This window comes from Microtus pennsylvanicus, chromosome 1 (assembly GCF_037038515.1).
Source record: "Microtus pennsylvanicus isolate mMicPen1 chromosome 1, mMicPen1.hap1, whole genome shotgun sequence".
Classification (NCBI taxonomy): Eukaryota; Metazoa; Chordata; class Mammalia; order Rodentia; family Cricetidae; genus Microtus; species Microtus pennsylvanicus.
Genome location: NC_134579.1, coordinates 131,646,645 through 131,674,040, shown reverse-complemented (window position 1 = coordinate 131,674,040; position 27,396 = coordinate 131,646,645). Strand labels below are relative to the sequence as shown.

The 27,396-nt window shown below is 42.7% G+C and overlaps 1 protein-coding gene across 2 annotated transcripts in view; it reads right to left on the bottom strand.

The window, feature by feature from the left end:
* The window catches only part of Tdrd12 (tudor domain containing 12), a 74,232-nt gene that overhangs the window by 7,203 nt on the left and 39,633 nt on the right, over nt 1-27,396 (bottom strand). For both annotated transcript variants that reach the window (XM_075957882.1, XM_075957889.1), the window contains 16 exons: nt 26,796-26,876; nt 19,622-19,682; nt 19,187-19,294; nt 15,492-15,677; nt 13,503-13,659; nt 12,946-13,073; nt 10,944-11,135; nt 10,612-10,740; nt 9,858-9,975; nt 9,066-9,205; nt 8,663-8,883; nt 7,235-7,334; nt 5,999-6,186; nt 5,138-5,348; nt 2,172-2,264; nt 191-363 (listed from right to left, as the gene is read on the bottom strand). In XM_075957882.1, the coding sequence (XP_075813997.1) occupies nt 191-363; nt 2,172-2,264; nt 5,138-5,348; nt 5,999-6,186; nt 7,235-7,334; nt 8,663-8,883; nt 9,066-9,205; nt 9,858-9,975; nt 10,612-10,740; nt 10,944-11,135; nt 12,946-13,073; nt 13,503-13,659; nt 15,492-15,677; nt 19,187-19,294; nt 19,622-19,682; nt 26,796-26,876 (2,286 nt within the window). The remainder of the gene's footprint in view (nt 1-190; nt 364-2,171; nt 2,265-5,137; nt 5,349-5,998; nt 6,187-7,234; nt 7,335-8,662; nt 8,884-9,065; nt 9,206-9,857; nt 9,976-10,611; nt 10,741-10,943; nt 11,136-12,945; nt 13,074-13,502; nt 13,660-15,491; nt 15,678-19,186; nt 19,295-19,621; nt 19,683-26,795; nt 26,877-27,396) is intronic.

Genomic DNA, 27,396 nt, shown 5'->3' with positions numbered 1-27,396 from the left:
GCAAATAAAATGTCAACAAAAGTCCTTTCTGTAAAAGAAACAAAACAACATGCCTGAGATTTGTTTATACTATTCCAGCAACACTAGGGGTAAGCTGGTAAGTCCCGAAAGCTCTTAAAGCTGAGTCTAGAGCACGGAGATTGCTCTAACTTAACACAGCTCTTCCAAATGGAGAAAGAAATGCACTTACGAAGTCTGGCCCAGAAGGTCCTCGAAAGCTGGCAGTTTGGCTTCTTTGCATAGTTTTTTCAGTTGTTCTATGTGTTCTGAATTATCAATACCCATTCCCATGGACAAAATTTCAGCTCGAACATTATAATCAATGATAGAGGTTTTTAGATTTGATAGTTTTGTAACATGCACCTTCAATCAAAGGGGGAAACATTTGTAAGAGTCACATCTGCATCTTGACTGGATCACAGCACTTTCACAACCTCTCAAGACTTCCTGCTAGTCAGGTGCACTTGGATACATGACTCAGTATGCAAGGGCTTCCGACTGCAGCAGCCAGTTACTTTATCACTAAGGTGATGGCAGAATCCTCTAAGTCCTGCCCCACACTGTGGAGAGCTATGGGCAGAACGCTGGTATGACACCCTAGTATACAGCAACCTAGGATGCTGTAGCCAGATACTCTTCTTTGGATTCTCTGACAAGGCTCAGAGTCCTCATGGAAGGACTCCTCCAGTCAGGGCTCTAAGTTCTGTGTTCTACACTGTTTTTATCTATCTATCTATCTATCTATCTATCTATCTATCTATCTATCTATCTTTCTTTCTTTTTCTTTCTATCCATCCACCCACCCACCCACCCACCTTTTCTCTAGCCAAAGCATTTCAATTTGTGCAATTCAGCAAGCTATGAAAATCTGCAACAATGGATTCCTCTGTGCAGAGGTGTGGACACAGGTCAGGTGCCTTTCTGTGGAAGGGCAGGGATGGAAACAGGCTGGCCCTGCTGCACATGTTCCTAATGAACCCTGGGCACACACACTGCACTGAGGGATATACTGAAGAATTTGCCTTCACTCAGAGTGATGGGGAGAGTTGCTCTGGGAAGGGAAGCCAAGCTGGGGTGCTGCTCCCCTCATGCCCCGGTGTGTCAGTAGACACTGTCATACACTTTGCAGTGGAAACATGTTTGCCAAGAGGGTTTTCTTTTTTACTTCATATTCTGATGGCATTTAAAAAAACTCCTTTGCTTAATAAAAGCTTCCTTTTTCTCTAATAAAGAACAATTCCAGTCTGATATGACGACACTATTTAAAACTCCTAAGTACCTACCTACCTGCTCTGGTAATTGATACTTTCTGTTCCTAAAAATGACTTTTTTTTCTTATTCATAAATCTTATACTCCAATTTCCCACCTGAATGTGTTAAAGCTTTTCCATCCTTGTGAATTTTACTTTGAACAAGATGGGAACTGAATCCTTTAAATATTCTAAATAATAATGGATAAGGCTTGTCTAATACAGAAGAACTGTGAAGAATCCTTGAGGTGCATGGAGGAAGGGACAGTGTCAGCAGGGACATACAGGCCTGAGCCACACGTCACTGTGTTACACTTTCCTCTCCATGCTGACCCCAAAGGAGGAAGCCTCATCTGCTCTTTTCCCAAACATGGAACTCAAGGGTGCACTCCAGTCTTAGCACCATGGAGCTCAACAAATGCCCAGTGAAGACATGAGGCCGACACTGTGAACATAGCTGAGTGCCAAGGACTGCACTCCTCATGCTAACTACTGAGCATGCCCCATGGTTTTAGGAACTAGGAAAGGCAGGCACTGTGGCAGCAGACACTGACTTGTGACTTCTCAAACGGGTTGGACAGTGGGCTCAGAAGCCCCCATAACGGTCTGATTTATAATTCAAGGGCAAAACGAAACAGCACTATACATTCTGGAAAATGCCACACACAGTAAAGACTCGTGAACGTCAGTTATGTTACAGATGTGTATTACACACAATGCCTGCTGCTTGACTGTCACCATGTAAAATATTCCACCAGACAAAACCAAAACCTATACCAAACCTATGACCAAACATTAAAAACATCTCTCCTAAAGTAGAACCCCAAATAAACCTTCATTTCTAACAAAAGACTAGGGTCCTTTATATCATTTTGGGGGGGTCATCCAAACAGATTCTTTTGGAGAAAACTGAACACTTACCATTGGATCAATCCAAAGGGTATTTCCCAAGGCTAGAACCACTTTGGCATCATGCATTTTCCCAACAATCTTATGATGAATGTATCTAGTAACCTGGAAAAAACCTCACTTTTGTTATTCAACTGAGGCTTCAAGCAAGCATCTCATCCAGCATAAACTGTATGGAACATAGTACATCTACACATTGTACCTGCTTCTCAACAACTCTATGAGGTTAGGTAAGCATTAGCCTCATTTCTTTTCAAAGATGCAGGAACTTGTCCAAGACCTCATGTAAATTCTGAAAACTGGTGAGGATCCATGCCTTTGGACCTGTAATGTTCTTTCTCACTATGGCTGGTGAACCCATCTCCACCATCAACCCACAGAAAGCCATCAGCATCTGGAAGTTTCCTTCCTTGACAGCTCAGTAAGTGAAGTAGATGCTCTGCTTGCTTTTCCAGAAGGCATCATGGCCACAGACCTCTCTGTAACCAATGGCACACAACTGAGGGCCCTGCTCGTTCACAGGCACACTACCACTTTCCTCCCTGGAAAGACCACAGCAGACAATGCATGTCTGAGTTCTCTCTCTCACCTATCTGAAACCCTATAATGCAGAACAGGAGAGAGCTGGCCCTTGTCCTGAGTGTTTTGGTGCCCTTGGGACAGTGAGTAAACTGGGAACACCAACACAAGAGAACTTGCCCCATGTGCTGGCTAGTTTTGTTGTTTTGGGTGTTTTCCCCCCTTTCCTAGACAGGGTTTCTCTGTGTAGCTCTGGCTGTCCTGGAACTCACTTTGTAGACTAGGTTGGCCTCAAACTCACAGAGATCTGCCTATCTCTACCTCCTGAGTGCTGCGATTAAAGGCATGCACTCCCACCACCTAACATGCTGGCTAGTTTTATATCAATTTGACACAGCTAAAGTTATCTGAAAGGAAGGTACTGCAACTGAGAAAATACATCTATAATTCAGCTTGTAAGGCATTTTGCTAATTAGTGATTGATGGGGAAGGTCCAGTCCATTGTCTGTGGTACCATCCCTGACTTGGTGGTCTGGTTCTATAACAAAAAAAACAACAACAACAACAACAACAAAAACAGGCTGAGCAAGCCATGATAAGCAAACCCCTCCATGGCCTCTGCATCAGTTTCTGTCTCCAGGTTCCAGCCATTTCCTTCAGTGATAGACTAAGTATGGAAGTGTAAGTCACATAAACCATAAACCCTTTCCTCCAGAACTTGATTTTGGCCATGGTTTCATCACAGTAATGGAAAGTCTAACTAGGACATCCCATTTCCTTTTCTTTCTTTTTTTTTTTTTTCTTCGAGACAAGGTTTCTCTGTAGATTTGGAGCCTGTCCTGGAACTAGCTCTTGTAGACCAGGTTGGCCTTGAACAGGGATCTGCCTGCCTCTGACTCCCAAGTGCCCAGCTGACATCCCATTTCTACACTAAGGCTGTCTGTCAATGAGAGTCTTGGCCAAGTCATTTTTACAGACCTAAAGGACAAGGACTATGGCTTTCTGGCTGATGGCTGCAGAACTTAGCACAGCCCCTCGCACACAGTGGACACTCAGTAAGTTCTTATTAGAACAAAGGAGAAAAGTTTCCAGCTGAAAAAAGTTATTCTAAGTTAAATTTGAAACATCAAGTTTGCATCTTTATCCCCGATACTGATTTACTTTCTAGGTAGTATTTAATCCTGTTTAAAACCCAGTCAGTTTACAACTTCATTACAATGGCTTATCTCATCTCCTACTAGCCAGCTTCCACAAGCCTAACCTTCTAGAAACAGGTGTATTATCATGAACCGTTGCTCTGGCAATGAATAGGACTGTCTGTCAGGCCCTCCACCCATCTCAGTCTGCCACAGTGGGGTGGCCTTCTGTGTTACATTGCATGGAGCAGGGATTTTTCTCTGCTGTTGATATCCTATCTGACTGATGACATTTTAGTGACTCCACAGGGTCCAGAGGAAATGGCCTGTTCTGGCATCTCTCTCTTTTTTTAGCCAGTCCTCCCAACCCTGACAGAATCGCTTGGCCTCCCAATGAACATCCCTAACCTGTGCCCCTATTTTCTTAGGAACTCCTCACACTGTTTTCTTTGTCCAACTAAAGCCATTTTTTTAAAACCATGATCCATATGTTATACGTTCTAAGACAGCACTACTGATAATGGCTACTGCTAATTCTGCCAGGTAAGAATAAGTCCATTGCCACAGTTTTGAGCCAAATTTAAAGCAAGCTTTAATTAAATACTGGTTAGGAAGACAGACTCTGGCAAGTCCACTCCTGGGTTCACATGAAATGGCAATGAGTCACATTGTGCAGAGGCCACAGCATTTCCAATCAGGTCTAATCAGGGCAAGTATATATCCTGACATGTTTCCGACATATTTCCTGCCTACCTCCCGCCACATTGATCAAGCACGTCCAGTGCAGCTGGGTTAAACAAACTTGCTTAGATGATCGAGACACATGGCTTGTTTTCTCTGGTAAACAATAGCCTCCAGCATTTCAGGAATAGCTGTTTTTGGGCAAGGAGCTTACAGGTTAGAGGCATTTTTGTTTCATGGATCTCTTAGGCACAGTAATTAAAACACAGAACTTAACTTTGGTTCTCCCACTACTATGCCAGTGAGCTTGGTACCTCTATCATGGGTACTAAAGTCCACTTACGGAGACACAACAGTAAAGACCTCAGTAAATCATGCTTTTAATGACCTAAATTGCAAAGCGAAGGTTCAAATTTAAGACTCTAATACACCAGAAACTGTAGTCTCTACTGCTTACTAAGCTGACCCAAAAACACTGTTTGAATCCAGGAGTTCATGATTACTCTTGGCAACACAGTGAAAGCCCATGTTAAAAAAAAATCCCTCTACATATAAACACTTGAAAAAAGCACAGCTCTTTGTATATTCTGGGTTAAATGCACTATGTAAGTCAATAAAACACAAAACGCTAAAGTAACCCACCTTTGGGTTCCATTCAATTTCACTGTCAGCTGGTTTCACCCTACAAACAATGAACTCCACAGCCTGAGGGGGCAGAGTGTGGAACTTCTCTGGGAGCAGCAGCAGCTTGTCTCTTGGGATGAGCTTGGTCCTGCCTTCATCTATGAATTTCACCAAGACATTCCCCAAACCCCAGTTGTCTTCCTTTTGGCTCACCTCCAACACTTGAACCCTAAAGAACAACAGAGACATCAAGGAATCCAAAAAGGAAGACACCTTACTCTTCACACAGCAGGAGTCCTTCCATGACAGACTGTCTAAGGCACGGAACAGGTAGCCCTTCTCAACACAACAAACCCTGTAGCTGATGAATGAACAAGGGTATCACAGCAAAGTAAAGATCCTGCTTCTGAGATGAGGCTAACATCTCAGATTCAGTGGATTCAGAAAGGTAGGTGCAAATAAACACGTGGGCTGGGTGGTCAGGCTGGGACACTAATTCTGCCACCCAGTGACCAGCCTTAGACAACTTCCTCATCAAGCCCACAGATCTGTTTGCTTTTCTTTAAAGTGAGAATAAAGCCTTTTTTATAAGAATCTGAGAGAAACTCAATGTTACCAAGGAGTATGTATGCTACACACAGTGATGGATTAGTACATATTTGGAGGAATAAGGTCACTGCCCTCTGTTCAGGAGCTAGTAGATATTCCATGCACATCTGCTCCAGGTGTTCTGAGCACAGTGTGCAAGTACCACCTTTTAGGGAGGTGGCCAGGCTCAGGGTACACACACTCCGACAACAGACAATAGTGAGAATAAGCACTCAAAACTGCTTAAATTATTCATGTCTTACAACTGTAGAGAGATTACAGATAGTTTACCTCTGGAAAAGTGTTTTCTCTTCTAATCCATACAACCCCAAACTCTCCACCTTTTCAGCAGCTGTTTTGTTACTGGGATCCTTAAAATATTCACTCATTTCCGCATTGAGAGTTGCATAAAGATCCAAGTGTTTATCAATTATACGACCAAAGTAATTGGTTGCATTTGAAACGTAAAAAGGTATTATCTGAAATAAATGCAGCACACGTATGTAGAAGACAGTTGAAATAAAACTTGCACAAGTGATGTCTGCAGAAACCACCAAACATACTGAGAACCCAAGATATGCACAAAAGGACAGAAGAATAAGCCAGGAAGCAGTCCAAACACTGGGCCAAAGCAGAATAAATACCATATAAATAACCAGTCTCATTTTAAGATTAACAAAGGATATCTTAGAGAAAATTCCATCATTAAAAACTTCATTTTAGGGTCAGAAAGATGGCTCAGCTAGAAGAGGTACTTGCACATCTCCCTGACAACCTGAGATGGAATCTTGGAGCTGTGCTCTCTGACCTGCACTGCTGCACTCAAAAGCACACACACAATAGACACTGCATTTTAGCTATATGTTCCTTTGTTCACTTTTTAACTCAACTCTTTATATATCTATTTAAAAAAACTTTGTGTTAAAGTTTTTGTACATGTATATATAATATATTGAACATATTAACCCCCACACATCCCAAGCCCCACCCACCCTTTTCTTGCCTCTCCTCCCTTCTGTTTATACTCTTTGTTCCCCCTAGAGGCGGCAGAGGTCAGGAGGGGGAGTCAGCAGGAGTGGGGGGGTAGGGGGCTGGTCAGGAGGAGGTAGTGATGGGGATGGGGTCAAGAGGAGGCAGGAGAGGCTGGGAGTCAACACCCGCAGTACTGAGCACAGCAACTCTAGTAAGCTAGCCCAACAGACAGGGATTCATTTTTACTCCTGCTTTTAAAACCAGCTGTTTTCTCTAGAGTGCAGCCCCTGGCAGACACCATACTCCAGTGGAGGGACACACATCCAAGAACATGTGGGCAGCACAAACTGGACTCTCCAGTTTTGTTTTTTAAGAGGACAAAAAGTTGTTTGGGTAAGGAGGTGGACCTGGAAGGAGATGAATAAATATGATCAAAACACATTGTATACCACCCCCCCCACGCCCCGCAAAAAAAGACTACTAAGAAGTTAAAACAGACAAAAGGTCTTCATGGAAATGACTCTTCAGCAGACAAAGGAGGCCAGCAGAACTCACCCTAACGTGTCCAGACACTGGCAGAGCTTCGTTGGATAACTTCCTTGGGATATCCATTTCTGGATTAATGTGGTGTCGGTCAGGGCAGATCCTTTTGTCTCTTAAAAAAAAAAAAGGCCAGATTTTAAACCAAGAAGAATGGTAGTTAACACAAAGTGTCAAGACATCTCCAGGAAACTGACCTTCAGCTACAATCAGAAAAGTTTTAGCTCTAGACTGCAGAGTATACCAACAACGCATACGCAGTGTTTAGTCAACACTGGATGAGTTCAAAGGACAAAGTTCTTTATTATCCCTAGAGACACTGTCAGTCTTTAAATTGTGTATTTTTATTTTATGTGTATGGGTGCTTTTGCATGCATGTATGTCTGTGAATGACATGCATGCCTGGTGCCCAAAAAGGTTGTGAGCAGTCTTGGGACAAGCGTCAATTAACCTCTAAAACAGAAGCCTCTTTCTTCTTAACTATTGTCATCCAAAGGACTGAACACATACACGTAGTTCCTAGAAAAGACATGGCTCATGAAAACATTTTAGACCAGTACCATACATAACAGCCCCAACCACAAGCTGCCACAAGCCCATTAACTAAAAGTGGATGCACACATGGCAATATATCAAAGAATAGAATACGAAGCCATAAAGTAAAGTAAAATATTGAAATAAGCTTGCTCCTCCCTTAAGTTGCTTTTGCTCAGTGTTTTATAATACCAACAAAAAAAGCAAACTAAGACAAAACTTATCAATAAATTAATGGAAAAAATGGGCCGCACAGAGAGAGCATATTATTAATATTCAGTTATGAAGAAAAATCAAGTCCTATTATTTGTAGCAAATGGGTGGAAATGGAGAAAGTAATAATACAACCCAACCACAGAAAAACAAGCACTGGGGCTGGAAAGATGGCTCAGTGGTTAAGAGCACTGACTGCTCTTCCAGAGGACCCGGGTTCAATTCCCAGCACCCACATGGCAGCTCACAACTGTCTGAAGATCAGTTCCAGGGGATCTGACACTTCACACCAATGCACATAAAATAAAGTTAAATAAACCATAAAAATATTTAAAAAAAAAAAAGAAAGAAAAACAAGCACTGCATGTTCTCTTACAGATGGAAACATAAAATCAGGTCAACCAGAAAGGAGAACGCGAGTGCTAGGAACTGGGAAGGGTATGGGAATAGCATATTGCATCCCATTAACATGTACAATTAATATGTGCCATTTAAAAAAAGCAGAGCTTGCCAGTGCTAACAGCTATGAAAAGGCAGTCATTTCTGGAAGACCATGTGGGAACCTCTTTCTGCTCCTTTTGCATTGAGTGGATTAACACAAGGACATAGGTATGTGAGATTTTCATCAAGGGGCAAATTTATTTATTATTAATTTTAATCCATGTTATTACTCAATTTTAAAAAGAATTGGCTTACTTGCAAAAGCCAAAAGCCTTAAGGTATGAACAAAGAGGTCTTCTGGCCTTCTTATCTTCTTTGGCTTCCAGGACCCCAGCAGTAAACTCATACAGCTCTGATGGGATTTTGGCATCTGCTCGCTCCAAGTATCGCAGGACACCAATGGCTTGGCTTGCATTTCTCTCCGTCAGCAACAAGACAGATTTGGTTTTTTTATCTCCCTGCTCTGCAGGAGAACCCTTAAAATTGAGGGTGAATAAAAGAGGTAGATCATCCATACCAATCTGATTTCACTCAAAACTTTGTAAGCTCAGAATTTACTAATACACACACACACACACACACACACACACACACACACACACGAGAGAGAGAGAGAGAGAGAGAGAGAAACAAGAAATAAAATAAAAATTGATCAAACCTGTTCAGTTACACTCTGAAAATGATCAGACATGCAGTACAGGCGTCCACCAAACACTTTCGGGGAAGAAGGAAAGCTGAAGTGAACTACACAGGTGGCGTCGGTGATGGCCAGGAGGGGTATGCAGTCGTCTGTTAAGGCTGGAGAAAGCATGTCCACAAGGTCCCATGAACTCCCCATAAGCAGGCCTAGCACCCATACCATACCATGTTTCTGTACTACATTTTACATCTTTATTTGAAGTGCTCAGGCTGAACTCAGGCCTCACACAAGCTAGGCAAAGGCTCAAACTAAGTCACTACATCATACTTTATATATGCAAAGTAAGACCTTTCTCTTTCCCCCGCCAAATGTTACAGCCTAATGATAAAATTCCAGAGGACAGTGACCTCTTAGCTTGAAAAATGTTTTCCTCTATCATTAATCAGACTGCCCACAGACTTTTCACTTGCTCCTTAAGTTTTGAGCTTCATATTTCTGTTATTAAGCTTAGTATCATTACAGGTGTGTGCAAGAGTGGATGACTGGATAGACAGACGCATAGACCAACACAGACTTTCTACATAGGTGAACCCAAACTGGATTTCTAGAAAGAATCTGCTTGCTAAGCTGAGAGCCCTGGAGTGCCTGGATTCACCTTATAAGAAAGGCCAATATTCATCTGAAAGGAAGATTTTTCATGAATGCTGAAACCTTAAAAATAATAAAAAGTCTGAATATGATATAAAAATGAAAAAATGATCCCTGCTAGCTCAGCCTCGTCTAAATACAAACAGAAATCAAAATACTTACTTAATACAATGTGAGAGCCAGGACTTAACTTCTTCTTCCACTGTTCTAAAATACTTTTTAAGTTAAAAGACATCTCTTTATGCATTTTCAAGCAAAATACTGAATTGCTTTCCACTACCTAAAGAGGAAACCAAAGCCGTCAGTTCACTACCAGATCACAGAAGCTCAGCTAACGGCTCTGTGAACTGCCCGTGCCAACTTTAAATTATCAGCAAGAGAATAAAGCAATTTTGAGAATTGAAATTGAGAATGAGGCTGAAACATCCCCCATGGTTCTGTAGTCTTCATCTAAAGATCTACTGTAAGTGAAACACTATTTCCCTTTCTTTTAAATAACATGCATGTGTGTGTGCATACATATGTATGTGCCTACATCAATTACGTGTGCTGCTGTTGTATGCTGTAGCTTATGATGGAGAGGAAGGCATGGTTCTGAGTTTTTAATCTTGTATTTGGCTTTGTTTCTACATTTTAGCATGAAATGTTTACAGAATTAGATTAAGCGGCATACATTGTAAGATAATTTGCTTGGCTCTTCTGTCTACAATGAAGACGCTATGTGATATTACCTCATTATTATCTCCTCGGTTCCCTAAGAGTGCAAATGTAGTGTTTTCACACTTCACATGACACAGCCCCTCCTCCAGATCCTGGAGTTACACTGTGAGACTGCAGCTCCCTCTGTCCATTTCTGATCAGCAGACTCAGCTATGGCCTACCATGATGAAAGGTGCTGACCTGAGGACAGGCTTACCTTACATACAGTTTCTGTTTCAGCCACAGAGCAGGTGAAGATCAAGGTCTTCTGGGCCTGACTTGGAACAAAGTCAAGAACTTGGAGTAAAGTTGAGGTTTTCTCACACTCCAGGCACAGATGCACCACCTGCCGGCGAGCAGACAAACAGGTGCTTTCTGAGGTGTAAAGCTCTCCAGCAGCACCTCTTCCAGAGAGCATACCATTTAACAGGAAGGAATGCACAGGAAACCAACATAAATATAACCCACTTACAGACCTGTGAATGAAACCACAGCTACTATCTAACAGACACTAGTTACTTGTGTGTGCTCACCAGCCCTCCCCATCACCTGCTGGACATTGCCATAGAGGGCGGCCTCCTCCAGGGCAGTGATCACGACGTAGGGATCCTTCATGAACTCTCTGACTAGATGGTCTATGTGTCTGTTCCAGTGAACACCCACTGCCACAATCTGGTGTGGTGCAGACTCCCGCTCTTCCACTTCAACGTTTTTTTTAAAGTTATCTAATATGGCAAACATCTGAAAAATTAGTAGATTTAATATTTGTTTCAAAATAGAGTAAAGAATTAGCTGGAACATAAAATTCAGGGACTATCCATTTGATGTTTTTAGTGTGGGGAAAGCCTTTCCAAAGATTAAAAAAGGAAAAAAATAAAAGAAAATGTTTGTCAATAAACACTGTAAAATTCCACTGGGACAGAATAAAGTCACAAACAGCATCCTGGTGTATAATGTTTGTACCAAGGATGCTTATATTAAAGACTTCAAAACTCAATTATAGAAAAGATAACCCCATCAATTAAAAACAAGCAAAACACAGAAGAACAGAAACAATGATCAATTTGCATTAATTTTCAACCTAATTAGTCAAGGAAATAGGAACTAAGCAAATAGGAACCCCCCGTTTACCAGTTGGCACAGAAAATAAAACAAAAGCCGGGCTCAGGCCTCCACATGGCAGGTAAGCAGTATGCCTGATGTGACAGTATGCTGGAGACAGCAACAACTGCCCACAGGTTTGTCACGGTACAGAGCTGCTCTCTAGCTATCAGTGTGGTAATATGCACCACGGCTTCAAAGGAGCCCACACAGTCACTAAGAAACAAGCCTGTGCTTTACCTGGAGGCTACCAACACTCCCAAATAACAATTTTGGTCAGCATGCCACACTGTTTCAACACATGATTCACAAACTCAGTTTTAAAGGTGTGTGACTCCGATCCCAGAGAACCTAGACAACAATGAGGACCTAAGAGAGACTTACATGGATCTAATCTACATCGGAAGTAGAAAAAGACAAGCTCTCCTGAGTAAATTGGAAGCATGGGGACCTTGGGAGAGGGTTGAAGGGGAGGGGAAAGGCAGGGAGGGGAGCAGAGAAAAATGTAGAGCTCAATAAAAATCAATAAAATAAAAAAATAAAGGTATGTGGCTCAGCAGGAGGGCGATTCCCTAACAGGCACAAGGCTCCTATGAGCAATAACCACATGCTGCACAACAGCACAACACTATTTGGTGTAGGAGAATGGTCTGTATTCTGTCAATTATATTTTAAATAAATGCTGACTGGCCAGTAGCCAGGCAGGAAGTATAGGTGGGACAACCAGACAGGAAGTAGAGAGGGATCAATGAGAACAGGAGAATTCTGGGAAGGAGGAAGCCCACTCCTCTGCAGTCCTGATCCAGCCACAGAAGAAGCAGGATGTGACTGCCCTGCTGAATAAGGTACTGAGCTACATGGCTAACACAGATAAGAATAATGGGCTAATATAAGCTGTAAGAATTAATAAGAAGCCTAAGATACTAGGCCAATCAGTTTATAACTAATGTAGACCTCTGTGTGATTTCTTTGGGACTTAACAATTGCAGGAAACAGGCAGGAAAGAAACCCTGACAACAACTATTAACTGCAAAGTTTAAGTTCTGAATCAGTACTAAATGGCTCTTGCTATTAAGTATATTTATCAACAAAAGCCATTTAAAAGAGAGACTACCTCTGAGTACAAGACAAGGGACGGTGGATCTGCTTTCAAGTGCTCTTCTATTTTTTTAATATTTTTAAATTTTCTTTTAAGAATGTCCCTTCTATAATTAGAGAAATAGTAATGAAATATGTAACAAATTTTCTTGGGAATTTCTGTTCTTCAAAGGGAGATTTACCATTAGGAAGGAAATTTCAGGTAAACACACTCTTATAAATTATAGATACAAACCAACTGATTTGCCAACTGTATATTCTGATTGCTTCAGGGCCTGAAGAGCTGACACATTTCAGAAGCACACAAGCTATGGTAATGGATAGCAGCGGCACCCAGTGTGCCCATACTCACTTGCTCATTGGCTTCAAAGAACAACACTTGCACTTCATCCAGAACCAGGTGGCAGAGTCTAAGAAACAACAAGCTTCTGTACGTGAGAAGTCTCAAGAGGCTGTGTGGAGTTGTGACAATCACATCACCTACATTTAGAAAAAAACAGTCAACATCTTAGGGTTTCTACAAGTTTCTCCAATACTCCCTTCACCATGATTCACTTCCTTCTCAGCAGCCATTACTCTACTGGGTGAGCAAGGCAAGCAAGCCTCCATCCACCCCGTCTTAGCCTGCAGTATCTGATCACACCCCCAGCTGCCACAGGCTCTGCTTTCCTGAAAGGCAGATTTCCTCAACTCTAGGCTCAGCATCTGACAGTGAACGGTTAGTAGCACATGACAACTGAATGAAATCATGCAGCTTTCTCAGACGTGAGTCAAGACTGAGCCTTTAGCACGGACTCCCACTGTAGGAAGTCAAGTCAGAGCCAGCGGCCAGTAACTGAGGTCCCAGGTGCCTAGGCAAGCTCACCGTCATCTGCAAAGAAAATCAAACAGCTTGGAAAGGATGCTTACACCCCATTGGAAGCTTCATATTTTTGGCTTCATCTTTGTGAAGTCCAATTGTTAATAACACAGGATGAAGAGGCCTGGAGGACATGCTATAGTCTCCCAATAACTCAAAAATAAACTGGGCCTTTTTCCACCCAGGACACACGATGACTGCAAGAGGCTGCAAAGACAAACAGATTCAAATAATTTTGGACAGTTGTTAGGAATCAAACATAACGTACACGAAACATCCAGACCATCTCCTGGCATAGAATTAGTCTTTAGCTATCATCATACAGATGAGAAAAGTGAAAATATAATTTCATTAGAGTGGATTTAGAAACACTGAACCAGTTCTTAAGCCAAGGCAAAACACTTCCTAAGACATTTAACCTTAACATACTCTTACAGGGTAGGGCCAAGTATTCTTCTTCTTCTTCTTTTGTTTTTTTTTTTTTTCTGAGACAAGGTATCTCTGTGGCTTTGGAGCCTGTCCTGGAATTAGCTCTTAGACCTGGCTGGCCTCGAACTCCTAGAGATCCGCCCGCCTCTGCCTACCAAGTGCTGGGATTAGAGGCATGCGCCACCACCACCTGGCTTAGAAAGTTTCTTTTCTTTTTTAATTTAATTTATTTATTTTTTAAGTTGTCCTCATTTCCCAGGAAGATTCTGAGGCACAGAGGTGAAGTCACTCCTCAAGGCTGTGCAGCTAATACATCAGAAAAAAAAAAAAATAAGAAGCTCCGTTTCCTGCTCCTAAGCATCAGGATGAATGAATGCCTTAAAAGAGTGGTCACCTTTGAAAGAACCTTAAAAGAACCACTGACTCCTTCTTAGACTGCCTCTGAATTAGCGCCCCATCAGTCCAGAGACTCCCTAGAAGGTGATCTGCCTGCCAACATTTCATGGACATATGTTTTTTTACTGAGAAGAGTCTGGTGGCCTCCTTCCTCTAGGAAGGTCCAGACAAGTGCCAACTTCTCCACGGGCCTGAAAGCAGGCTGCTATGGCAGCAGGGGAAAGCAGTGGTAACACAAGTAAGGACTGGATGTCACTTTCTGCCTCAGAAAGGACTCTCAGCACAAAATGGCACCTCCACCATCAGCTGGTCTCAGCTGCTTAACCTAATAAAGGGTATAAATGCACACATTCAAGTCAGTGCATAACTAGTGCAGATTCCAAAGACAAGCCACTGCATGGCTGGCTTAGGAAAAAATAAACCCCAGGACCCCTTCACACCCTAAGCAAGCTTCCTCGCCACACTTGCTTTATGGTGCATGGTGGACCCTCTATACTGTAACCTTTGTGCGTGTTCTGGGATGGAAGTTTTATAATGACTGTTCTGCAGGGCTGAACCCAGCAGCCACTTGCTGCTTATGTCTCATTTCCCTCTTCTTTCTTGTCCCTGGGGAAAGACTACTAAGCAGTAGGAGGTGCAATGGAACAAAAGAATGTGGGATAAGACAGCGAGATTGAACTTCTAATCACACATTCCCAACAGTCTCCTGCACACTAACTGTTCTCACGGGAGACAGCAACAAGACATGGCCTGACCATCTTATCTCGGTGATGTGGCAATTTTATGAATTAAGGTAAGATCACCGTACAAACTCTATCATCTCTAAAAGCCATGTCTCTTCTGCCCAGCTAGGGCCATAGATGGAAATCACAGCAAGAGTCATCTGGTTCTGACACTAAGGAAGGAAAGGATATTTTCTAGCAGTCCACATTTTGTCTTCTTCCAACGTGGTCTTAAGGTGTGTCTGAGGCTGAACTCACGCCCACAACATAGCCCAGGCTGGCCTCAAACTTGTGACCTTACTGCCTCAGTGTCCCAAGTACCGGGAATATAGATAGGCCTGTGTCACCAAGCCAGCCTGACAGTCCATCCAGCTTCTAGACTATCAGTGTGGGAAAAAATTGAGTAATAAAACTTCAGCTTTACCAAAAAAAAAAAAGACGTGTTATTTGAAAATAAACATTTAATCCATTTCAAAATGATTTCCAACTTACTCCATTTCTACTTGGTAATGACTTGTAGCAGCCCCCCATCTGCAAAACCGTAAGCAGCGGTGGCAGGTACAATAAAGGGTCATTTCCACAGTGAGAAACGACCACCACGTCACAGCCACGTGCAATAGGAGGCCAAGAGTAAGATGCAGTGTGGCTGGGTCCCGGGAACTTGTTTCTTTGAAGAGCCTACACAGAAAACGGTGGGGAACAGGGAAGAGAAAGATGAATGACAGCGAAGAAATCCCTCCATCTCACACCCCGCCCCCCCAGGACATAGTACACAGCTTATGGGGCTTACCCTGCTGTGCTCCGAAGACCTACTTTAGGTTCTGCGTGAATTTCTCCTGTGTTCAGACTACTGGTTCTCTGAACGCACTAAAGTATCTACTGAGTAGCCAGCCCTCTGACTGGAGGACTAAAGCACACACAACAAGAAGGCGGCTTTGTCTCCTTAATTCTCTTCATATTCTGCCAGCCCATCTGCCTCACTTGTAAAAACTATTCCTCATTTGATTTTTGAGACAAGGTCTTGCTATATAGCCAGGTGGGTCCCAAACTCTCCGTTTGTTTTCTTTTCTCATTTCATGTGTATCGTTTTGGCTGCATGTAGTGTTTGTGCACCATGTTCACGTAGTGCCTGTGCAGGTCAGAAGAGGCTGCTGGAAACCAAAGTCGATCTGTAAGAGCAACAAGCTCTCCAGCCCCAAACTCTTGACCCTCCTACCACAGTTTCCCAGGGGCGGGGATTACAGATGCATGCCACCCACCCCACTTACCTTAACATTTAAAAAGAAAAGAAACATGCTTTTATTGACATATTAATCTCTTCACCTATCACTAAAACCTGAAATGTTACAGCAGAAGTCTGCAACCAAATACAACTTTCTAAAAGGCACTGAGTACTGTGCAATTCTCCTCCCCAAGGTCCTGAGTTTCTAGCAGAGCTGAAGGCACATGTGCCAACTTGCTCCTTCGCCGGCAGCTCATGTGATCTTCATTCTTGACAGTCTTGTGGAAGAGAAACTTGAGTAGCTTTCGGACATGAGGTGAAGAAAATGAGACTCTGAAAACCTGCCAACACCTTTCTGCCTAGATAGCTCCCAGAGAGCATAGGTGTAGACCTGTCTTAGGGCTGGAAGGACTGCATGCTCAAGTCCAAAGTCCCCAGAGCTGCTGGGTGCAAGTCTGAGGTCATTCTGAAACATGACGTTGGGTGGGACCACTTCTTAACAGCTCTCAGGACCTCTGTATCTGAGTTCAGCTGAGTGACAGCCACTTGGTTAACCACTCTGCTCATTCAGCCCAGCCCGATTTGACTGTCGGCATGAGGAGTCATGTCACTGCCACTCCTCAGAGAATCTCCTTCTGCTTCCTTTTCTCTTGCATTCCAATTTCCAGTTACTGGACCAAGTTAAACCCTAAACTTTATTCTACTTTCATCCTTGTTCTTTCAGTTCGCCTGCATTTTATACCTCAAACCTATCAGTCAAAAATATTCTCACTCTTTATTTTCTGAATCTTCCTTTCATTCTAACTTTGTATTTTGAGACAGTTTCATGTAATTCAAGCTGTCCATGAATTTCTGTTTTTCCTGTCTCTACCTCCCAAGAACTGAGATGGCATCAGTCCCCCCTTAAAGTCTAAGTGTTTTACTTCTTGTATGTTAAGCCATGAATTCATAGGAACAGATGGAGCAGCTCAGCTCTTTTCTATTCTCTCTCACAAGCTACATCTGCAGGGGGAGCAGGCTGGAGCCACAGCCAAACCCAGATATTCTCGCTGGCTTCCACTCCCCCCTCATTTTCCTGTACCTGTTTCAAGAACCAATCAGCTCTCCAGCATGCATAATATGTTCAGGACACAAATTGACATGAACTGTGCCTGTTTACAACAGTACCAACAGCATGCTGAGAGACCCTGCAGCCTCCTGCTTTGCTGCACTAGTACTCACGGGGTGTTTCTTTTTGAACAGTACCCTTTCCCTTGATGTCTATAGTATCACCCTTTTTGTAGATTTGCATGTATATGGCCAAAGGAACAGCTGCATGTCTCCTGGAGGACCTGGAGAACATATAGTGAGTGAGCAACAGTTCACTTCCCTACAAGGCCTGGGACGCATCCAGCAATCAAGTGATCCTCCTCTCCTTTTGTGTCTGTCACTAAGGCCAACTACAGCAAGATCCTTGGTCCAATCGAAAGGAAACCACACCTCCAAGAACAGAAACACAAAACCTTGTTACTGTGAATTGGAGGCAATATCTTCTTCTGTCTCTGGGGGTAGTTTTCTTTTCCAGAAATCAAGTCTCATCATGCTGAACATGCTGATTTCAAAGTTCTGAGCGCAAGGACTCCTGTGTCCCATCCTGCCCAGTCCCTAGACTGCAAGCCACAGCACTACACCCAGTGATGTGAACTTTCTGGCAGTCTCTTCTCCTGAACTGCATTTGGTGTTTTAGGTGAAGGATTATTATCAACATATCTACGATCACCAGTTTGTTCACACGGAACAGAGACTGAAAGTCGGCAAGCAGCTCAGAGGGTGAGACAAATCTTGTCATCAGGCTACTGCAGGAAGACAGGGTGGCAAGCAGGCATTCTGACTGGGGCAGTTTCAAACAGTAGCATGAAATGCTCTCCAGAAAGTGACTTGAGCCACCCCTCCCCCTCAGAACAATACAAACTGGTAGTGCACAGTCAAGAAGCAGACTGGGGATGTTTACTCTCCACCTGCCTTTCCTGCCTTAGTCAGCCACGCTGCCACCTGTCCACCTCCCTGAGACCTGTACAATCTCTTCCCCACTCCAGACCTCACAACCTTTCAGCAGTCTGTCCATCCTTGAGGTTTGGTTTTCTATTATTCAAAACCAAACCTTAGCCTTTTTTAAAGTCAGGATGGAAACATAAGTGTATGTAATTGATTTACCAAGTGAAATCTAAGGTTTATAAAAAAAATTTGGCAAAGGATGGATAAAAAAATTATTACTCTGACCTGGCAATGTGTTCTAAGCTCCTATTTGAAAATTTACTTCAGCTGGGCGCTGGTGGCACACACCTTTAATCCCAGCACTTGGAAGGCAGAGGAAGGCAGATCTTTGTGAATTAGAGGCCAACCTGGTCTACAAAGTGAGTTCCAGAACAGGCTGCAAAGTTACACAGAGAAGCAATACCTCGAAAAACCAATAAATGAATGAATTAATGAAAGAAAATAAAAACTTACTTTAGAAAAGCTGGGCATGGTGGTGGTTCACACCTTTAATCCCAGCACTCAGGAGACAAAAGTAGGTGGATCTGAGTTCAAAGCCCGTCTGGTCTACAAAGCGAGTTCTAAGACATCCAGGGCTACACAGAGAAACCTTGTCTCAAAAAACCCAAAAACACTTATTTTAGAAACAGATTGACAATTTCACAACAGGCTTTTCTACAAAAGAAATGTGGACTTACAAATACATGAGAAATAAATCACAAAGATTTCAAGAGAACTTCAGAGTCAAGAATTATGCAATGCAGCCTTAGAACTGTTTATTCAAAATCTTCCTATGGGATTGGGAAATATTGATAAAATGCATGCCTAGGATGCATGAAACTCTGGGTTCCAGCCCACTGATCTTAGAACAGAACAGAGGAAAACAAAGCAAGCCTCCTGTGTCAGAAAGGCTGGGCTTCCTTCAGGAGTCTGGCTCTAACAATACATTCACCTTCTTCAGGTCTGCTGACAGAGGGGATTTCTCCAGGGTCAGACAGGGCTCGATCCTGTTCCGGAGTACCACACCAGGCTGTAGTGTACCCAACTTCACCTTCTGCAACTAACCAACACAAACATCAGACAACCATAACCAGGTCTTTCTGGAGTAGGCAGTAGAGTATTAAGGGCTTTTTCCCAAGAGGAAAACACAAGATCATCATGTAAAAACCTAGGAATACATGCTTCCTGGAAAACACATAATCCCCCCACAAATTAAAGATCATCTGTTCCCCCCATATAAAATACCCACTACAGCCATAGCTCTATGGCTAAAGCCATGACTTGGGAAAGCCCCATCTAAGGAAGACAAGAGTCTGAGGGAGGAAGGAAGCTTAATAACACTAAGTGTCTGTCTTGTTTGACCTTTCATTTTTAGGGTTTCTAATACCTGCTGCAGGTCAGAGATCTCATCAGCTCTCAAAGGATCAGGGTTTAAAAACTGTAGTAATCTGTAAAGCAGGTAAAAGGTCAATTTGAAGAAGAAAGTCATTACATTTTCCCTGTTTTAACTCTTCCCTGTGGAGAGAAACAGTAGTTGTCCATCCCAAGGCTTATCTGTGAAAATACTGTCTTGATGGCCTAAGATTCAAGGGCCATGGAGATCACATCAGTTTCCTGCTTCCCACGCAAAACTTGGGCTGGCATCTGGGCTACCACCCCTACCACCAACATCCTGTACAGTTGTCTGAAAGGGGCCCAGCAAAAGTCAGATCCACTGGTCTAATCATTAGCTTTGTCAGAAAATACCAGAGAAGGCCTTGTCCTCTGCTCATGCAGAGAAGGAATTTGAAAGTGCTTTTCATTATACCCAGACCTATTACTTCTCAATATGGGTAAAGGATTAGTGACAGCATCAGAGAAGTCACACTATTTTAAGCTGTAACTAATTGGGTAAAATAATGTCTAAATTTAACATATATGTCTAATTTAAATATAACTAACAGGTAATAGTATCCAATTCTCAAGTGCCTTTACAGATCTGAGAGTATGGCATTTAACAAAAGAACTTCTAACACAGAGACATGCCAGCTCCTGCAGCATCCTATAGCTCCTCCAAGAAGATGCATGGTTGCAAAAGACCTTCTAACTGGAGGCTTGCCTTTGCATACGGCAAAACTACCCACACAGAAAAAAGCAGCCTTCCACCTCATCAGCTTCCTGGACACTACACCAGGGTATGATTGTCTCATCCTGCCAAGAAAGGTAGACAAAATCTCCCCCCATCCCCACAGAAAAATCTTCAGGCCTCCTGGACTCAGCAGCTAACACCAAGTACTGCTTCTAAGGCTGGTGTTCTCCAAAGACTAAAAAGAGACTTGGGATTGCCTGCGTAGCTAAAAAACTGGTGTGTCTATGAAGGCATTTTGATGCAATCAGCATATTGAACTGCAACTAAATGTAGGTAATTGTGGTAATATTTTTGCTTATGCTCTAACAAATAAAGCTTGCATGAAGATCAGAGTGCAGAGCTAAGCCACTAGTTAGCCACAGAGGCCAGGCAGTAGTAGCACACAGTTTTAATCCCAGCACTCAGGAGGCAGAGTGAGATGGATGTCTGTGAATAAGGTGAACCATCCACTCTTCGACACCCATACCAGATACCTTAACCAATTATCAAAGTAGTCCTCAGTAATCTAGTCTCAATGTCAAAATATGCCTTAAAAAGAATGCTACAGGGAGCCACTACCAACAAAACTGAGCAGAATCTCATTCCATATATATTCAAGCGTGGCAGATGAAGTTGGAAAGAAATTATGCTTTAAGCCTAATTTAAGGTTCTTGGCATCAAGAGACACCCTCAGAGGAACAGAGTGGGTTCTACTCAACATCTAAAAATCCCTAAAAGAGAGATGTCTATTGTGTTGCAGTTTCTCACAGACTAAAATGTTCATCTTGGAAGAAAGTTTATTAAGATATAAGAGGTTATAGGGAGTTGAAACAACAGGGAGGAAGCTTCAGGACACAGAATTTTTACAGATAGATGAAATGAAAGGGTGTTCTCTGGGAAGCTGAAACACTCCATCTTTCAGGGACTGTCTTAGGGTTTCATTGCTGTGAAGAGACAAGACCACTGTAAGTCTTATAAAGAAGACATTTAATTGTGATGCTCTCTTACAGTTCAGAAGTTTATTAGTCCATTGCCATCATGGCAGGAAGCAAGTCAGCATGACAGCAGACATGGTGCTGGAGCCAAGAGTTCTTACATCTTCATCCAAAAGCAATGGGAAGTGAACCGAGTGTCACAGTGAATGAAGTTTGAGCATATGAGACCTCAAAGTCTACCCACTACAGTTATATATTTCTCCCAACAAGGCCACATCTACTCCAACAAAGCCATACTTCCTAATAGTGTAACTCCCTTTGGGGGCCATTTTTCAAACCATATGGACACAATTCAGAAAGTAACAACTCAAAGGCTTTAGGAATTCCTTGAAACTGACCAGATACAGTTGGCTCCCCTCCCCAAGCATAAATAAGCTAGAAGGCTAAAGCGAGAGGTGATGTGAGAGCTACAAATTGCGGAATGCCTTTACTGTTGGGACACAAAAGGAAATGGGATTCAGAGGGAAACACAGACTCACAGAAGGAAATGGGATTCAGAGGAAAACACAGACTCACAGAATACTGGACAAGGTGGAAGCCACTGTGTCTTGCTGCTCTGCCCCAGGGAGATATGAACAACTACACAAGCTTGCTTCTGCTACAGCCTCCCATGATTGTGAGCAAGACCCTTCCTCTCCCTTATAAGAGATCACATCTACACACAGAAGCCATGCCATAAAGCTGGTACCCAAAAAGCTGTTGGCAGAAAGGAGTTCCCACAACACTTCTCCCTTTTGTCTAAATAAAAAGGTTCTAAACCTAACACAAAACTATATACAATAAGAACAAATATCAAGTATTGGCCAGGAGAAAGAAAAGGTAAAAACATACAAAAAAAATAGAACTACAGCCAACATGAACAATATCAAGCAAGAAACACACTAAATGTCCAGTCTATAGGTAATAGGCAAATAACAGATTATTCCAATAGCTGTCCTATCCTGAGGAGTCTAAGTATTGTACCTGAAATATCTTAGCTAATATATAAGGATAGTAGCTGTGACTATCTAGTCTTCAACCTCAACAAAGACCCGAGAAGGAAAATTACTGAGTAAGCAGGAAGTACAAGCAAGTAACTTCCAAAAGGTACAAGACGGGACAGAAACAGCTCACTGTAATGTTGGGGTAACCAACTTTGGCTAAGGCCTAGAGTATCTAACAGACCATTTTCAGAAGTAGGAAAATTCAAAAGACTGTCCTACTCTGTCTTGGCAAGGTTCAGTAGTCATTTTTGCTTATATCCTATTTGTCCAGCATATTGTCAGCAGTCAAGGCAAGGGCATTCTTTACCCAAAAAAGCCAATTTTGCCAAGAATAAAAGAAGCTCCATGTGGAGTGGTTTTGGTACCCAACATCCTCTCTGGAATAGATTGGTGCTGCCAGGAGCAGTGGGGTCTCATGTAGTCACCGAAGGAGTAACATGCCAGAGTATTACCAGTGAGCCACAGCGAAATGGTGATACACAGATTAACAGAAATGAGTTCATTTATAGGTAGAGCTGGCCAGTAAGAAGTCTGAGCCATTGGCCAAACAAGTGTGATTGCTATTCAGTCTGATTATTTCATAAATGGCTGTGGGGACCCGTGAGCAGGGAAGAAACTGGTCCACTGGTACAGAGAAAAACCTTCAGCTACATTGACGTTCAAACGTTTGACAAGAATTTCCACATAAAACCTGAGAGAGCTTTTAAAAAAAATTCTAAAATGGAGCCAAGACCAGCTGTAACCCTGGATGAAGGTTGGTTCCTTCTGGATATATTCATCGAAGCCCTTGTACCTCAGCTCAAGTCCACGGGCCTCATGAGCAGGCAGCTTAGTCTCACTGTTTGGTTATTTTATGGCTTCTATACAGGGTTTCGTGTCCTAAGAATAGTGTCTTCTGGAAGCATTTGTAGCCTTGTTCTTCCTTCTTTCAAAAGCAAGTCTGGGTTGATGTAGGCCAGCTATTCTTGCTTTCAGGTTTTTCACCAGCTGCTGGCACTTCTTGATAACAAGCAGTGCCAGAGATTTGCTTAGAACTAGATAGCATCCTTGTACTTTTCTTCTTTGAAACTGAAATGTCATTTTGGTCATAAGTTTCTTCTTCCATGAAATCTGCTGTATGATGTGGTCTTTGCAGCATACTTTGTCCCAGACCCGCCAAGCTACCTGCTGCTAAATCCTAACACTGCTGCCGAGATTCAGGAGGCTCTCCTGGTGCCTTAGTGCTCCCACTGGGGGGTCTAAGCCATACTGAGAAAACCTATCCCTTTTTTCCAGTCAACCTGCAACAGATCCACCTTCTGGGCCACCAATCACATGGCCTTCCATCCATCAGTGGCAATTGGTGAATGATCCTTTGCAGTTATCTTAAATTCTCCCTAAGTCTCTGGTACTCTTGGAGGTGTAGGTACCGACCTCTGACTATTTCCCTTGGGCAAGGCCTGGTTTTTGCCTTCTGGTTTCATTCAAAAGTACTGGCACCAGGCACCTATATTTCCTTGGGCTTTTAGCCCTAGCCCGTGAAGCATGTGTTGACAACCCACTGTTCAGTTTCTCCTTCATTTGTTCCTCCCTAAGTCTTGGGATGCCATGGACTTCAGGCTTTGGACCTCTCCTACCTGTCTTCTGGAGATGCTCCTTACTTTATACCTAGTGCCTGACTTAAGGGTCTCGAAACTTACTTGTCTTGCAGTTGACTCTGGCCTCTCAATACCCCTTAGATAAGTAATCCAAATGTGGCTGACTAACAGTACTCTAGATTCCATTATTATCTAGGACCCTTACAAATGCTGCAAGCAATTGAAACGAAAATAAGAATTGCCATTCCCTATTTCTTTTTCCTTTGTTTGAAGCCCTGCTTTGGTCTGGTGTAAAAATCAGGCCATAGTCTTTACTTTCCTAGAGCTACTACTATGTCTAGAGAGTTTACCTTGCTACCAGACTCCAAAAAGAGATAAACTCACCAAACAGACTTCAAAGTAACTTTTTACTATTCCTTTATTTGAAGGAACCTGTTTTACAATGATTGCACTCAGTAATCAACCACCTGTGTCTCATGATGAATGACTGGATAGATAAAAGGTGTGAAGTTTCAAGTTTAAGCTGTAAGGATCTGTCTTAGTTAGGGTTTCTAATTGCTGTAAAGAGACACCGTAACCATGGCAATTCTTATACAGAAAAACATTTCATCGGGACTGGTTACAGTTTCAGATGTAATTCTGATGAGAAGCATGGCAGCACGCAAGCAGACATGATGCTGGAGAAGTAACTGAGAGCTCTACATCTTGATCTGCAGGCAACAGAAGTGAGCATTGTCCCACATTGGGCATTGCTTGGCCATATGAGACTTTAAAGCCCACCCCCGCAGTGACACACTTCCTCCAACAAGGCCACACCTCCTAATAGTACTACTTTCTATAGGCCAAGCATTTTTGAATCCACAGGGCTGGACCTATTCAAACCACTACAGAATCTAAGAAAATGTTTTAAGGTCTAAGAAGTTGTTTTAAGGTGTGTAAATGCAAGTCATATAAGGTCAGAGGACATGAAAGCTTAAGTTATGATAAAGTGATTTAAGGTATATAAAAAGAATGAAAAATGCTTCCAATTTCTTTCCCTCCATATGCCAGCACTGTATTAAGACTTAAGTTCAGCATTCTAACATTAATCAATGGAGTTCTGATAAGCTGCTCATCTACCTCTGGTAAGTGCCGATGACTATTATCAGTTTCGAGCTCAAGATTTTAAATTTCCTTTGGTTGTCTGAGTATAGACTTAAAAGTGCTTCTCTTTGTGCTAAAAACATCTATAATCTATATAAGTCCAGTCTTCTGAACAGAGAGAAAGGAGGCACAGCTTTCAAGATCTATGTTCATACTGAAAATCAAGATCAAAAGTGAGCTTTTGCCTTTCTGCTCCACAGGAGGTTTCTGTCCTCTTTAAGCTCATGTTTTTAACAGCAACAAAAAACCCCACATGTATTATTTTTGTACATGTTAATCTATGAAAGTACAGAAATCAAAGAACTACTTGAAGCAATCGGTTCTCCCCTTCCATGATGCAGGAGCCAGGGATTGAATTCATGATTGCTTCATGGCAAGCACCTTTATCCACTGAGTCATTCTACCTGGACTGTTCTGTCATCCTCATAGGTTTAGGGACTTAAGAGCTACTGTTTTTCTTGAATAACCCTTGCTCCAGTTGGATTTTAGGCCAATAGTTTTGTAATAATCTTGGTTTTGGCTTTTCGAGACAGGGTTTCTCCACAGCTTTCGAGCCTGTCCTGGAACTAGCTCTTGTAAACCAGGCTGGCCTCAAACTCACAGAGAACTGCCTGCTTCTGCTTCCCAAGTGCTGGGATTAAAGGCATGTGCCACCACCACCGGGCTGCAATAATCTTTGTAAGCCTGGCCTGACTTCCTGCAGTGATGGACTATAATGTGGAAGAGTAAGAAGCCAAACAGATCCTTTCCTCCCCAACTTGCTTTTGGTCATAGTGTTTCATCAGAGCAACAGAGGCCCTGACTAGGACACTAACTTTCTTCAGCTCTTTTACCTGCAGACTCCCTGGAATGAACAGCTGACAAGTCACCCAAGTCACCACTGTATTTCCTACCAATCAGGACTAAGCAAAGAGCACTGAGCAAGATAGTAGGGAAGACAAGGCTTTATGATAGAGGCATGAAGGAGAATAGAGTTTGTCAGTGCTCACTCAATTATCAGCTCAAACTAAATTATAATTTCTAAAAAGTTACTTGTCCCAAGGAAAACAGTCACTTAGAGCAGTAAAAACGTCAGGCATGAGGCAGGAGAGATTCTCTGGAAGGGAATATTAACCACCAGCCCCACTGTGAACCCCTCACCAGTCTTCAACACACTTGATTCCTGAACACTGAGGCCATACAGGGCATGGGTGACTCTGGAAGGTGTCAGAGGCTACCATTGCTAACGAACAGAGACAGCATGGGCACCAAGCTAAGCTGTCAGTCTAATTACAGAGCAGCCAGGTTCTCACAGGTAAACTGTTTCAGCTGGTAGAGTCTAGGGAAAGAGAAGCATGGTCTGAGTTTTGTGTATTTAACAAGCATCAAATGAGGTTACTCTGTTGTTAGAGAACAGGAGGTGGTCCCATCTAACATCAGAAAACCGGGAAGGAAACCAAACATCACCCCACCAAAATCAATGGCCATAAAAGTATACAACTGTACCTAACAGTTTAAAGACTGTCCACCTGGCTGAGGAACCAGGGTGAGAATGACCCTTACAACAGAGCCAAGATTTAACACGCCCCTACCCTGACACAGCTAGGGGACTTCCTGCATATTTACTGTTTTATGAGAATGGAAGTTTGAAGTAAAAATAGAGGTATATTTTTCCTGCTTCTTTTTATACAATTATTTCAAAAACCAATTCAAGTCAGGGGAAAACTAAACCAAACAAACCAATTCCAGCCAAGCGAGCGAGTGAGCTAGGCCTTACTTCACACAGCCATTCTTCTCATCACAGTCTTTCTTCTCTGTCAACCGCAGCAGCTTCTCATTTGGTTTCTGGCTAAACCCACTGGAAACCAAAACACATGAAAAGATTAATTCACAAGTTAATAGAGGCAACTGTCACTGCTATTGGATGCCCACTAGAGCCTAGATAAGACCCTGCTGCTGAGGAAACTACAGGTCTCACTTGCAAGACACAGAAACTGTTGGAGATCAGGGTCCTGTCCTTGTCTTTGTGCCCCATTCACCCACCCCATGAAGCTTCCTGACAGCTGGCCTTTAGCACAAAAATAAATAAAACCCAAAAAACAAAAAAAAAACCACCCAAACTAGGCAGAGTGCAATACTTGGTGGAACAAAGCAACCCGAAAGGAGCCGGCAGCCTGCAAAGACTGCTGTGGGAACCAGGAATGAACAGCAATTTCTTTACTAGTTTCTTGACCCTTGCAAAGGCAGAGTGTACCTGATTGTGGACTTCCTGCAAATATTGTTTTGAGCTCAGACTTCTTCCCCCTCCCTCCACCAGGTTTAGCATCTCTTTCCTGATGGTCCGATTTCTCATCTCCCACATCCAATCAAGACCCAGA